General features: G+C 41.2%; 1 protein-coding gene across 2 annotated transcripts; it reads right to left on the reverse strand.

Annotated features, from left to right (window-relative positions):
* Positions 1 to 1,585: 1,585 nt before the first annotated feature.
* On the reverse strand, positions 1,586 to 11,633 carry PDIK1L (PDLIM1 interacting kinase 1 like). Of its 2 annotated transcripts, none has more exons than XM_082834536.1 (3): positions 11,554 to 11,633; positions 9,255 to 9,556; positions 1,586 to 5,309 (listed from the first exon to the last, which is right to left on the reverse strand). In XM_082834536.1, the coding sequence occupies exons 2-3, from the start codon at positions 9,537 to 9,539 to the stop codon at positions 4,569 to 4,571; spliced, it is 1,026 nt and encodes a 341-aa protein (XP_082690662.1). In that variant the 5' UTR covers positions 9,540 to 9,556; positions 11,554 to 11,633; the 3' UTR covers positions 1,586 to 4,568. The 2 variants fall into 2 exon arrangements, 1 of the variants encoding a protein (XP_082690662.1); XR_014326028.1 differs by lacking the exon at positions 11,554 to 11,633 and adding an exon at positions 6,401 to 7,316 and having other exon boundaries at positions 5,208 to 5,309; positions 9,255 to 9,356.
* Positions 11,634 to 14,279: the final 2,646 nt, after the last annotated feature.

The raw sequence follows: 14,279 nt of genomic DNA on the forward strand, positions 1-14,279 counted from the left end.
TTATGTATTTGTGAAAGCTAGTATTCAGTATGAGACCTGCTACCTGCCTGTGCTTCTGCAGCGAAACCACAATGCCTTTGGTAACATTAAGTTGCCTAACCTCTGCTCAGAACAAGCCAAGCTTGAAATACCAGGGCTGAACTGGAAATGAAAGAGTGAAGTTCCAAGCTCAGGCAATTTTTTTTTTTTTTAAACAATTCCCTTCTAACCAATGACAACTGCAAAAGGGAAAGTGCTGCCTTTAAAAGAGGAACTTGCCGGGCTTCCCCGGTGGCGCAGTGGTTGGGAGTCCGCCTGCCAATGCAGGGGACACGGGTTCGTGCCTCGGTCCGGGAGGATCCCACATGCCGCGGAGCGGCTGGGCCCGTGAGCCGTGGTCGCTGGGCCTGCGCGTCCGGAGTCTGTGCTCCGCGACGGGAGAGGCCACAGCAGTGAGAGGCTCGCGTACCGCAAAAAAAAAAAAAAAAAAAAGAGGCACTTGCCCTCAAGAGGTGTGGCTTCCAAGAAGTGTGGCTGGTAGGTTTCTCAAGTGGGAATTATTATCTAATCAGAACCAACTGTCTATCATTACAGTGCACTTTGAGAGGACATCTATGATTGGTCGACCAAGAGAGCAACATTTGAATTTAAAGAAAAGACCAGAACAACCTTAGGGTCATTACTTCAGTGAGAAAGATAAAGCTTTGTCAGAGTAAACTCCACCTGGAGTCAGAGATTAGGCGCTAAAACCCTGTGTTAAGGTAAAACCTTTACCTCATTAACTGGTGTTAAGTTGCTATTAATTTCTTCATCAAGAAATCAGCCCCTATTTTAAGTAAAACTCACTGAAAAGATATGTAAAAACTATGTGAAAACGCTTTGTAAACTGCAAAGGAAAAGGCTAGTAAATACAAGTATTTATAGCTTCAAGATTCAAAAACAAAACAAAACCCTCTAAATATAAAGCAAAATTTACCTGTCTGCAAAGGCTGTACCAGGAGGTAGCAGAGTCAGAAGCAGCCACAATTCTGACACCTACTTTCCTACTCATCATTAGATCACATGTAGAGTTAAAGTTTTCTCTCATTTTCCCTCTGCTACTCCATTGGACCACTAAGTAACTACATCCTCAGTACTTTGTTTATTCTGGAAAAGACATACATAATAAAACCTATAAAAGAAGAGAAAAAAGTGGCTCAGATGACTTTTTTATAGAAAAGAAACCATGGTCTCAAGTTAAAGACTGAAAAATTGCATCCTCTTAGTACTTTTACTATACTTCATTCTGAGTCTGGGATGCATCCTCAGCTTAATGAGATAGAAAGAAAAATGAAAGAAGATCATTTATTTCAGGCAATACAAGTTCTTCTAATACAGTAAACATTAAAATTTTAGAGAACTTGAAATGCTGAAACTCCTATAATTCAATCATCTTTTCCTCTGCAATAGCTTCTATTATAGTTTCATTTAATAGATAAGGCTGAAAAAGACATTGTTTCAAATTTTATATGCTCTATTTTATGTCTATGAAGTAAAGCATTACAGAACTACTCACAGAGCCACCAAAGCAGCAATGTAGCATTTCCAGGGTTTTTTTGTTGAAATTCACTTTATTTAAAAAAAAAAAAGTCATGAACAATAAATTACAATCATTTCCCCCTTTTATAAATTCTTCATAAAATATATTTGACAATTTAAAAAGAAAATTTCAAAAGTTACTTTCATTTTTGAAGTGCTGATGACTTATTTTTTGACCATTTTGTCATGCTGGTGAATTATCTGTAGCTGCTACAATAGTTTGATTGATAAACATTTTACAGTTAAAAACAACAACAACAGAGAGGAAAAAACAGACCAGCAGAAAGAACTATTCAGTGTGCTATTTATCTGACACTTAACATTTACTTCATCATAATGACAAAGTATCCCTTAGCACCAAAAAACTACAGGAACCCCACCTTTCTAAGTGACAACTAGTGCAAAATAACATTCTAGGAACTAACTGTACAACCCCATTATTTTAACTGGCCACAGCTGCCTATAAGCTTATTTGAAATATTTGGTCTTTTTTCAATTAAGACAAATTTCATAAAACACTATAAACCACGGCAAGAGACTCTATGAGGAATAATTGTTTATTGAGTACCTATTATGCGCAAGGCACTGTGCACAAATTCTTGCTTTCATTTTTCCCCTAGCAATATACAGGAATTTCCCAGCTTCACTAATCATCTTTTATTTCTAACTCCTGGCTGGAAAAGGCCCATGGCTATATACCATTTTTTAATTCTTATTTTATCAACTGATCTTTAGTGCTGAGCACACAGTAGGTACTTAATAAATACCTCCTGACTGAAAGAATAAAGACAAAGAATTTACTATAATTTTTCTTGGTATCATGGGTTATTTTAGAATACAAGGACTTGAGAAAATTTCAGAAGAAACTTCCTGATCGCCTTACATCGTTACCGCCAATGAAAGAAATAATTCCACTTCATAGGTAACATAGAATATTTTTCAAAATAAATTATAATTGTTAACTATTTTAAATGAGGTGGGGCCAAAACCATGACATGTAGATATCTGAAGAGCAAATGAAGCATTGGCATACCATCACCTAAGTCATCATGAATCTCTTGCTGAAGTGCCATGTTATTGATTAGACATTATAATGTTTTTTTACTTCCAGTAACTCAATCTCCTTGGCCAGATCTGTGTTATACTAATTTGGCTATCCAGAGGGTTAATTATCATGAAGTTCCAGTGTATTTCCACCTCTAATTTCCAAAAGAATTCTTATATTTATCAGCTTGAGAGTAATATTAAAAGTATATGATTTTTTTTTACTTAAAAGGTTTTATTTTTAATAAAACCTTTCAGTTATTATTCAAACTTCATACCAAGTAATGCATAGTTCAGAAATTTTATGTACTCCAAGTTTTTGTGCTTTTTCACCTTTTATAGTCCCCCAAACACATTTTAAATAAGGAAAAAATTACGATAGGAATATCCCAAAAGTTGTGGAAGTTCAAAAAACTGAGGAGACTTAATTATCAATGATTTCAATATTCTAATACCTTTTAAAATTTCTTTTTTTAACTTTTGACCAAAGAGTCTAGTGCTTTATAAAGATTAATCTATATACAATGGTCTTAAAGTATTAACAACTTTAAAGGTTGTTAATGTTCTGTTTTAGGAAAACTTTTCTTCCCTTACATTTGAACTATCTGCATTTACAGGAAAAAAAATTGGAGACAACCATATGGGGTTAAAATCAAACTGACTTCAAGAAGAATAATGGTCTGTTGGTTCTTGACACAGACCATACCAAGTGATTGTATAAAATTGATAACCTCTCTATTTGAAAGATATAACTTATGCCACAGTATTTTACCCATTTGCCAAACTGTATCATTTCCCACTTTAGAAAAAGGTGATCAACATTGAATACAACCATATCACTACCATTACTGTGTCAAATTAGACAAAACAGCATTAGTGCCAAAATGAAAGAAATTCCAGTGATTAAATGAGAGACCATATTAGGGCAGGCAACGTGAGGGTAGAACTCATTTGGTTTCTTCGACTTGATGCTGAGGCTTTGACAAAGTCTTGAAATAAAAAATTAATGTATCAATTACTATAGTTCATATACAGCAAAGTTTTCAGATACAGAAGAATCCTGTGTTCAAATCTGTATCAGATTGCAGATGCTCAAGTGCAGACATGTCCCAATGCAGTGGTTTAATTAGTTAATTGAATGCGTGGTTATCTAAAGAAGGTATGACTGAATCATCAGTGTCCTTGCCAACCTGTACCACATGATTGCATGGCTAATTCAACTCCTGCAGCTTTAGGGCACTGGAGAGCTCAAACATACTTCAGCAGCTTTGGATCACTTAATTTCACTTACGTTTAATCAGATAATTTTAGACTCTCCAAAATGATGCCTTAAAAAAAAGCTGTATAATATTATAAAAATAAAAAACTTAGTATGATTTCATTAGAGGGAGGGACAGGGTAGGAGATGAGGGAAGGTTCTTTTATTTTTCATCACTGATTTCACCAGCAAATCTCAAAAACCCAAACCTACATCAAATAATTTAAACAGAAGTGGCATTTTTTCATATGGAATGCAAAATGCACACATTCACATACTTACATATACATAAATATATACATTTATGTTTCCTTTACAAAGCTTCAAAGGTTGCATTACCAGCATGCAAACCCCTTCTTCCATGGAAATTCCTAATACTGACAAGGAATGTCTAAAATACTTAAGAGACATATTTCCAGAAAACTGGACTTTCTTCTTTTCTTGGCTCTTAGAAAATTTTCCTGCCAAACTTCTACCAATGATCATTTAAAAAAATTTACACTCACATTGGTAATACACACTTAAAACATATTAACAAAATGGCCAGCTTGGACTTAAGAAAAATGAGGAAAAAAAAATCCCACAATAAAATCTAAACCCTTAAAAGGTGGAGTTTAGCTTTTTATATTCTTTTTCAGCCACATTATGTTGCATCACTGTTAAAACAGAAGCAGCATATTATCCAAGATATTTGCAAATAATATATGTGTCACGTTTCCCAGCTGCTATCTTTAAATGCAATTTGTACTAATCTGAGTTCTAGTTCAAAAGCATCTGGACGATCCTGAGGGTTTGCAGCCAGCATTTCCTTAATCAGTTGTTTCATTCGCCCATTCATAGACTTTTTCTTCACAGGAATGAGAAGTTCCATTTTGGGATTTTCCAGAAGTGCCTCCCCAACAGGCACGATCTCAGTTCCTTGTTTTACATAACTCCCCAAGAGTTCCTTCTTTGTCTCTGTGTCTATGAATGTGATCCTTTCCAGCATTGCCCAGATGATAATCCCCAGAGCAAAGATGTCAGCTTTTGCTGTGTAATGTCCCTCCCACACTTCAGGAGCCATGTAGAAATCTGTTCCACACGCTGTGGAAAGGAAACACTTGTTTACACTGACAGGTTCTTCTGGATTCTGCCCAAATGCTGAACAAACTTTACTTAGACCAAAATCAGCCACTTTCAGTGTGGGTTCCAAGTCACTGGTATCCAACCGGCTCTGAGAAATCAGGATGTTATCAGGCTTTAGATCTCGATGGATGATCTGGTTTTTATGCAAGAAAGCCAGGGCACTGCTCAGCTGAAGCATGAAGCTGGTGTTAGTTTTACGATTGGGTTTCCTGGACAACAGATACTCATTCATATCTCCTCCGTCACAAAAATCCATCACAAACCACAAGTAATAGGCGCTTCTGGGATCAAAGGCAATTTCTCCCTTTAGTGAAGTCTCTACAAGCTATAAGAAATAAAAAAACAGATTACAATCATCTGCACAGTTTATACAATTCAGCTATAGAGAAAGATTACTGATTAAGTTAGTCTCCAATGTTAAGTGGGAATTCCATGAATATTTTATTTGGTCAGTGCTTTCATATGTGCGTTTTATTTTAAACTTTAGTACTTCAAACTGTCACTTTGTCCCTAACAAATACACATCAAATCTCCAAGTCAAGAGGTAAAAACTTATTTAAAAATAGCTTTATTCTGAAAAGTATCCAACTGGCCATACATTTTCTACATGTGTCAATGGAGATGAACTCTAACCCTCTAGTTAACAGCTTCCTGAAAAGATCAAAGTTTCAGCAGGTAGATTTGCCAGCTGAGGAATAAACATCAATTAGGAAATTCTATTCCATGAAACTGCCTGAAATCTACTTCTTGCGTATTGCACTTACACTATCAACATAATCTGTGAAACTGAGAGAAAATTATGAAGGAACAAGAAATCACTGATAAAACTAAAGACATCATTACTTCATAAACTTCTACAAGCAGAATGCAAATATGTTGGCTATCTCTATCAACAGATGGCTTCTAAAAACCAATTTATAAAAATCATACATGCATTTTGATATAAAAATTCAAATCTGAGTTTGTATATTTGTTTGATACAAGCTGAAAATCTAGAATAAACCACTGTTTTACTTATATCATTATCTAATTATAACTCTCCTACTACCTGAAATTCAAGATTAATTACTTCACTGAACAGGAACTATCTTCTAAAATACAGTGCTTTGAAAGCATTTGTCCTATGGTGTCCTTTTCAGGCCTATGGGTTGAATAGAAACTCAGTAGGGAAGGTGAGGAGTTGCTGAAGATTGAGTGAACCGCTAATTTTATGTTTAAATCTACTAGTACTTCCTTTTGTCTTTTTGGTGGGCAGAGGCAAAGAACGCCTCTCCATGCCATCTCCCCCAATGGCAAACAGCCATAACTGCAACGGTCTGCAGATGTCTTCTTTGCATACATTTTCTTTGTTGCATGTGTTTGCCACTGAGACAGAAAATGAAAAAAGAGAAAGGTCCAGATTATACAGTTATTTACCAGGTGCACTGTTACTAAATATGCTGAGATTAAAGATGAGCACCATCACTCTTCCTTCATTTCTTCTTTTCTTCTGTCTTCATTCTCAAAAGAAAACTTCCTAAATAGCTTTGAGCAATGCAGACTTCCAGAATTCAAATAACGGTTTAGAGTAAAGCCAGATAGTAGATATTTTAGGCTTGACAAACCACATAAGGTCTGTGTTCCATATTCTTTTTCCTTTTCTTTCTTTCTTCTTCTTTTTTTTAAAACAACTTCTAAAAAATGTAAAAACTATTTTTAGTATCCAGGCCATACAAAAACAGGCTGAGGGCTATAGTGTGAGGGCCCCTGGTTGAGAGCTACAGAAATACAGATCCCAGTCTGCTTACTGTCACGTGTAGAGGATGTTAGCCATTGGATCTCTTGCCTGAAGTCCTTTAATAGCTTCCCTGTTCTCTTAGGATATAGTCTAAGCTCTTTAACATGGGCTATGGGATCCTGTGTGCTCTGACCCTGGCTGATCTTTCTAGCCTCATCTAAAACAACTCTCCCTGTATAGTGCAGTCTTAGTATTTTCTTTCAATTTTTAGAACGCTTCATGCTTTTTGCTTCTAGACATTTGTATGTATAGTTATTTCTGCCTGGGAAGTTTTCTCAGTCACTCACCTGGCTAACTCCTATTCACCCTGCAAGTTTCAGTTGAAACAGTTCTTAATTCCTGAACCCCAGGATTATGTCAGGTTCCCTACTCTATGTGACTATACCATCTTGTACTTTTCATTCATGACACTCATCACAAGTATACATATTGGCCACTAAGTTCCTATGCATAAGATGTATCCTCTGTTAATTATTTGTTTTACATTTCTTCTAGGTGAGGTTTTCAGCTCTCAGGAACTGACTGAATGATTCCAAATGAGAACAAGGAAGACATCTAGAAAAACATGGGGAAAAAAAAATTTATGTACAGAATGGTAAGACCATGTATAGAGACTCTGTGGTCACACTAAAGATCTGTTTGTCTTTACTAGTGTAAATTTAGAGTAGGCACTTGCTAAAGCGTGGATGAATGTCTGGTTAATGAAATAAATCCACAGAAAAGACAATTTTAATAGAGCTGCTTATCACTGAATACCTCCTATGTGCCAAGTATTGTATCTACATCACCTCTAATTTTGACAACTCCCATGGAAGGTAGAAATTATTATTCCTTACATATGAAGATACAGATCCTGGGAAAAGGTGGGTTATGTATCCAAGGTCATACAGCTAGCAAAAAGTGCCACAAGTCAAACACAGGTCTATTAGGCTTTAAAAAGATGAAATAAATTATTAAACAAGAAGGTACTTCAGATTAAAAAAAAAATCACTGAATCAAGTCTGGAAGTACTTTATATCTTAAAGCCTTGAAAGATTAGCTGGTTAATGCCTAGTTACTATAACAGTTGCTTGATCTGGACTCAAGGATACCATCAGTACTTGCAAAGACATCATATGTTTAAATGTCTTTGCACTTGTAGTCTGATAATGCACTTTAGTCTCCAAAATTCAATGCAAAGTCCAGCAAGGTTCTATCCACTTTTAGGAGGGAATGTGGTAAGAATGTTTCTGATAGTTTCTATCATTGCAACGTACATAATAAGCACTTTTAGAAAAAAATACAATAAAACAAACAGGCTAAACAGTTGTGTTTTATATCCCTTATCTTACGAGAGAAAACTTCAGGGCACAGCACGCTAAACTTGCAGTATAAATTAGGTTCTCAAGACTGATATTTGTTTACCATACAATGAAACTTGCAAGTTTCTAATTACACAGAATAATGCGTTCGTTTTCTTTGTTGTTCCTAGTCCAAAAGCTTTTGTTGTTTTAAAACAGACTTTTGTACCCTGATGGTAAATTCTGAATTTAGACACACTCATGGCAAGTTGTTTCCTATTCCAGGAATAACTGGACTTAAGAAATTTTGCTCTGGCCTTTAACTAGCTATGTCTTAAGTATCTTTTCTCTTCATCAAGTGTAGAGCTACTAGAGATTTTGACCTATGGCAGAAGCCAATCTTAAAAAAAAAAAAATTTGTTTTCCTATATTAATGCTTTCCCCAGGTCTACAGAAGAGTAATTTGGAGGCAAAACAGTAATCTGGAGGTTAAAAGAGCACAAGTTTTAGCTGCTGGATACTTCTATGTTTAGCTCCCAATTCTGCCACTTGCTGTGTGATTCTGGATAAATTCATTATCTATTCTAAGCCTCAGTTTCTTCATTTGTAATGATGGTAATAATAGTACTTTCCTCATAGGATTGCTCCGAGCACAGAGCATGGAATGAGTAGGAACCCAAATGTTAGCTATCAGCACTGTTAATAACATTCAGGTGCTACACCACATACTCCATGAAAATTCAATGGAATTGCATGGTTAAGACATTAAATAACCTTCTAAAACAGCAGAGGCTTATGTTCAAGCCAGTGATATATAAAGAAATGCCCAATTACCTATGGGTACTACTACTAGTTGTACAGTTTTTCCTTCTCTTCTGTATTCAGTTCCAAAAAAACCTGATTTCAAATAAGTGAACTAATTAGACTCTAGTCTCGATCACTTCTCTAGTTCCTATGTTGCCCCATTCCTATGCAGATTGGCAAGTATCATGGCATAACAGGTGGCATATGTTATTTTTAGGTATTTGTAACACAGGTTTAAATAAAACCTTGTTTTAAAGCAAACGTTTACTCAGTTCTTGGCAGACCCCTATCTACTTCTAACTATATAACCTGCATTTAAAAGTAGAAGTTCGTCTGACTCTTTCAATCCTCTTATTGCTGACCAATGCTACTTTCAAATCATTTCTATTTCCCATTCAACCACACATACCTGTAAATAAAGGGAAGAATTAGAGCCGTGGGACATCTTTTGCACCATCCCATCCTTTTGTAGGATGCATTCCTCCAAGTGAATCACATTTGGATGTTGGCTCTTGATACTGCTTAGTGCCCAGAACTCACGCAGGGCTAGTTCAACATTTTCAGGTGCATGGCATCGAATTTTCTTCACTGCCACCCGTGCAGAGGTCTTTCTGATGACTGCTTCATATACAACACCGTAACTACCTCGGCCTACCTCCCGTATTAGATCGTACTTTGGCTGGCTACTCACCATCTTCAAGGTCAAGGTTTCTGGAAAAATCAACAAAGTGATCTGTTGACATTAGGTTGTCAACAAGCCAGTTGACTACTGGCTTGTATTTCTTCTTATGCACGATTTAGTTATCATCTGTCTCACTGTTTGCAGTGCTTGAACGATATTTGCTATACATTGGGTAAATCTAAATATCTTAATAATAGTAAACCACGTAACACTAATGTAGTACTTACCATGCATCAGGAACTGTTCCAAGCAGTTTATAACATTAAATTCATTTAATCCCCACAGCAGCATTATGAGGTAGATACTATTATGGTCATTTTATAGATGAGGAAACTAAAGCACAGAGTTCAAGCAACATGCCCAAGGTCAAACAGCTAGTAACTGGTGGACCTGGGATTTGAAACCAGGCCATCTGGCTCTGACAGCCTTCATTTTAACCACTACACTATACTGCTTCTTACATGAACTGCTTCAAAACATCACTGCTAAAAATAAACCAAAAAATTCAGTATTTATTTACTGATTGTGAAAAAACAAACAAAACTCCAGCTTCTCCTGAAAACTGACACACACATAAAAGGTCATAAAAATGGCAAAACCAAAAACCAACCCTCACAGTTAGAAATACAAAAACCTGGCTTATGCTTAGGGACTGAAAGTGAACAAGATCACATAGAGAAGTGAAAATGTGCAGTTGTTTTTATTATTTAAAAGTAAATGGTCAAACTGTGTATGTTCTTATTTTAATTTTGTTTAGGTTATTTCCTTATTTCTTGCAAAATAAATGAAAATACAGTTTGTGGAGAAAAATGTTTCTTTAAAGATAAAGTAAGTTACTTAGAATACGGTTAAATTTTGCTGTGGTTTTAGCCATAGTTATTTAGATCTAGGTCTTTTTTGCCAACGAAAACTGTCCTGCATCTTAAGGGGTTCTCTGAGGGAGTTCTTTGGAATTCAATTTGATAAATCATTTAAAGGCAGGAGCAAAGGCCCTACATGGAAACGCTCACGTGTTGAATCAAGAAAGTCTAAAGTGTGCCTCCTCACTCTCCGAAGAATGTCAAGACTCTGAAGAGCTTCAGGAACAAATTCTCATTTGTAGAATGCCAGCATGGGCAAGAAAAGTAACCTGAGATTGAACAATTTTTATACTGTACAGTTTAGGGGAACAAAAAGCTATCGACACTAGAGCCTGTGAAGTCGGGACCGGCTATTTTAAGTCCATAGGATAGATTTAATAAAGAAAATGAAAGCTCCTGAGACTGGTTCTTAGTCCCACCTCCTCTAACTGGACACCCACTCTTCAAATCCCTGCGGTATCTCCTAGGGTCTGATTTCCTGCCACAGCATCCTCTGCCCCAGCCGCACAGTGGACATTCCTGTTCTCCGTGGGTCGCCAACTCCTATCCATCCCAGAGTGGCTCCTGCCTTTGAAGCCGTCCCACATCCCCATACGAGGGAGCCCCTGAATAAGGGGGAGGGAGGGCGTTTCTGCAATCCTTGAGATCCTGGGTCAAGACACAGCACGGTGATGCATCCCGCGCGAACCTCGGGGACTTGGGACGGCATCCCCCGGGCCCCCGCGCCTGCCGGGCGCACCCAGCGCTCGGACTCGGGCCGGCCAGGCCGTACACCTGCCGGCGCCCGGCAAGGGCCAGTCCTAGGCAGAGGTGTTGCCCGACGCGGCGGCTCAGGGCCCCGCTCATTGGCCAAGTATCAGGCCCTCCCCCTCCCCGGCCACTTCCAGATGAAACCCGGAGGGGATCCTGCCGGGGCCCTTTACCCCGAGGAGACAGTCCTGCAGCTGCCCGACTCCTCGGGGCCAGCAACTGAGGCCTGGGGCCTGGGGAGGAGGCCACGGCAGAAGAGGAGGCCGCTGCTGGGGCCGGAGGCCTGAGGCGCGCGGGGCCTTCCCCGGGATGCCTCCGCTGACAGCTCTGTGACAGGCCTCCTGGGGCGGGAGGCACGTGCAGGGCCCTCGGCTCTGCAGCAAAGCCTCTCTGCCACGCCGAGGGGCCAGATTTACCTCAGGGTAGCCGCCGCCGCTTCTCCCTCTCACGGGCTCTGCAGGCCGCCATTATCAGGCTGCTCGCGCCTCAGCCGCCGCGGCCTCCAGTCAGAGGCCGGCGCGCGCCCCCGTGGTGCGCGCGGACACACCCCCTTACGCCGCGAGACCCCGCCCCCCTCCGGCTCTCCGTAGCGTGAGCCGGGACGCCAAGCGCCGGTCCTACTGGGCGCGTGCCCGGCGCTCCGCTGGCCTGCTCCCGGCTCCCGTGGCTTTCCCGAGCCGGGAGTCGCGGGAGGGGTGCGCGCTCCGGAAGGCACCACTCGTGCCCCTCCCCGCAGGGGTGGCTGGGATCGGGGAAGCCCACTCCACACCCGGGGCTTGGTCCTCTTCCAGCCTCAGCGGGCGTCCACGGCCCGCGGCCCCGGAGTGGTGGCCCGCGGCCCCGGAGTGGTCCCCCGCAGCAGGTCCGGGCCGGGGGCGGTGCGCGCGCCTGGTGCGCCTCCCCTCCCCCGCTCCGCCCCCATTTCCGACCTACCTAGCTGCGGGCAGGTGTGCGGGGTCGCTGGGGTGGAACGCCTGGTGCATCTTCCTCCGCGCGGGCCTGGGATGCCTGCGGTAAGCGGACCTTTTCCGCGGACCCGCGGGGAGGCGCAGCCTGAGCTGGGAGGCCTGGCGCCCGCCCCGCCTGGAGGGAGGCTGCACCTTTTGTCAGAGTCACTGAGCCATGTTTGCGGGCGGTGCAGTTGCTGAGGCGGCAGCAGCGGCGGCGGCGGCGCGGGGCTGGCTGCGATCATCTGGGAAGACGCCCCTGCTCCGTTGGCGCGGTGGTATCTCCCTTAAAGAAGCCGGCGCCTCGTTGTTCCGGGGCTCTGCAGCCGCGAGTCGGAGGCGCCCTGCCCCCGGCGGGGAGGAAGGGGCCGCGGCGCCGGAGCTTGGCTCCTGCAGCGCGCGCACGCCCTGCCTGGCGGCGACACCCTCGAGCTCCTCGTGGAGAGTTGGGATGCCCCCCGCTTCTGCAGCTAGCGACGGAGGTCCGGGCCGGCCGGGGCCGGGATTGACAGCGAGGACAGCCCGACGGTCAGTCTGAGGCACTGGGGCACCCCACAGCCGTCAGCCAGATCCAAGCCCGCGTTCGCCTGACAGCAGCCCGGGACTGTCAGTTGCTCAGAGACTCGGACCAATCGGTCATTCAGTTCGTTTCACAGATGAGTAAGCAACCGCCAGAAACGTCCCTTCTTTCTTCGCCGATTTAATCTGCACCTACTTTTTGTCAATAAGGGGGTTGTTCCTCTTTCCAGTGCTGTATAAGGCACAATGTGCAAAGAATTTCTTGTTACAGCTCTCAAGGATCAACCAATTACCCGTTCTATTTTCTGTTCTCCATTTATGGATCTTCTCCCGAGAGTCTGGGACTGGGTTAAGTCTTTAAGTGATCTCTCCTAATCCTAACCAAACCCTACGAGGGCAGGGTTTATTACTAACCCTGTTTTTACAGGTAAGGAAGCAGACCTCTGCCTTATTTGACAGGTGTCTGTTTTGGGGTGGGGGGCACCTGCCTTGAATACCCACTCCCCTGGTGTAAACCCTCCTACCCACCTCCAAAAACAAAAAACAAAAAACCCTGCTCGGTAATCTGTTCAGACTAGTCCTGAGTGCGGTGTACCAGTCTTCAGCTGTCAGCTGGGAATACTGATGTATTCTGAGTTTTGGTTTCTGCCCTTGAGAACAGAGGGAAAGTAGAGGGCTCTGTGTAGACAGCTACTTACCTGTGTGTAACTGATCAGAATCTGGGGAGGGGTATTTCTTTGGTCAAAGGAGACTTCTTTTTGTCTCTTTGTCTCAGTCATTAAATACTTGAGAGGAATCCCTCCTCAAGATGGTTGCAGAACTTGAAATCCACTCCCATAACTCCAAAGTTATGGAACTGGCTCTAAAGTCTGTGAAGTAGATGTTTAAATAATTTGGGGTGTCCTCTTTAGGAAAAAGATTACAAAGTGGACCTGCGAATACATTGCTGGGGCCTTGGAAAGGGTCTCTGTGAGGGACTCTGAAGCTTAAGCTTCCGAATAAATCTGTCCTGAAGATTACATTATATCATTATATTTGCCCATAAGCCTTTTACTAGAATGAGAGTTCCTGGGGACAGGAACCTTGTCTGTGATTCATTTCTGCATCCTCCTTTATCTGATATCATACCAAAATACTCCTGAGGATAGCATTGTCATACGTTGCTGATGGGAAGGCAAAATGATTTAACTCTAACTAAGGTAATTTGGCAATCTATAGCCACATTACATATGTATTTACTCTTTCACCCAGTAAACCTAGGTCAGGGCTAAACTTGCAGGAATCTGTCCTAGTGATATATTGGCAAAATACAAAAAGCTCTGTGCACAAGGCTATTCATTATGGCATTATTTTTATAGCAAAAGATTGGAAACTGCTTGTGTCAGTTAAGAACTAGCTGAATAAATTATAGTACAGACACAGGATGGAGTGCTATGCAGCTGTAAAAAGATATGTGGAAGAGTTCTTATATATACTGATAAACAGAAACTATTATGTAGTGATGCCCATATATGTTAAGGGAAATAAGATACATAGCGTTTATAGTATGCTATCTTCTGTGTAAGTGGGAAGATATAAATATACATTAATTGCTTATATTTAAAAGTTAAACAATAGAAAACTAAACTCAATCTTCTAAAAATTGTTTGCTATGTGGGATGGAGTGGGTAGGGATG

The sequence above is a fragment of the Leucopleurus acutus genome (assembly GCF_964270905.1).
Source record: "Leucopleurus acutus genome assembly, chromosome: 2".
Lineage (NCBI taxonomy): Eukaryota > Metazoa > Chordata > Mammalia > Artiodactyla > Delphinidae > Leucopleurus > Leucopleurus acutus.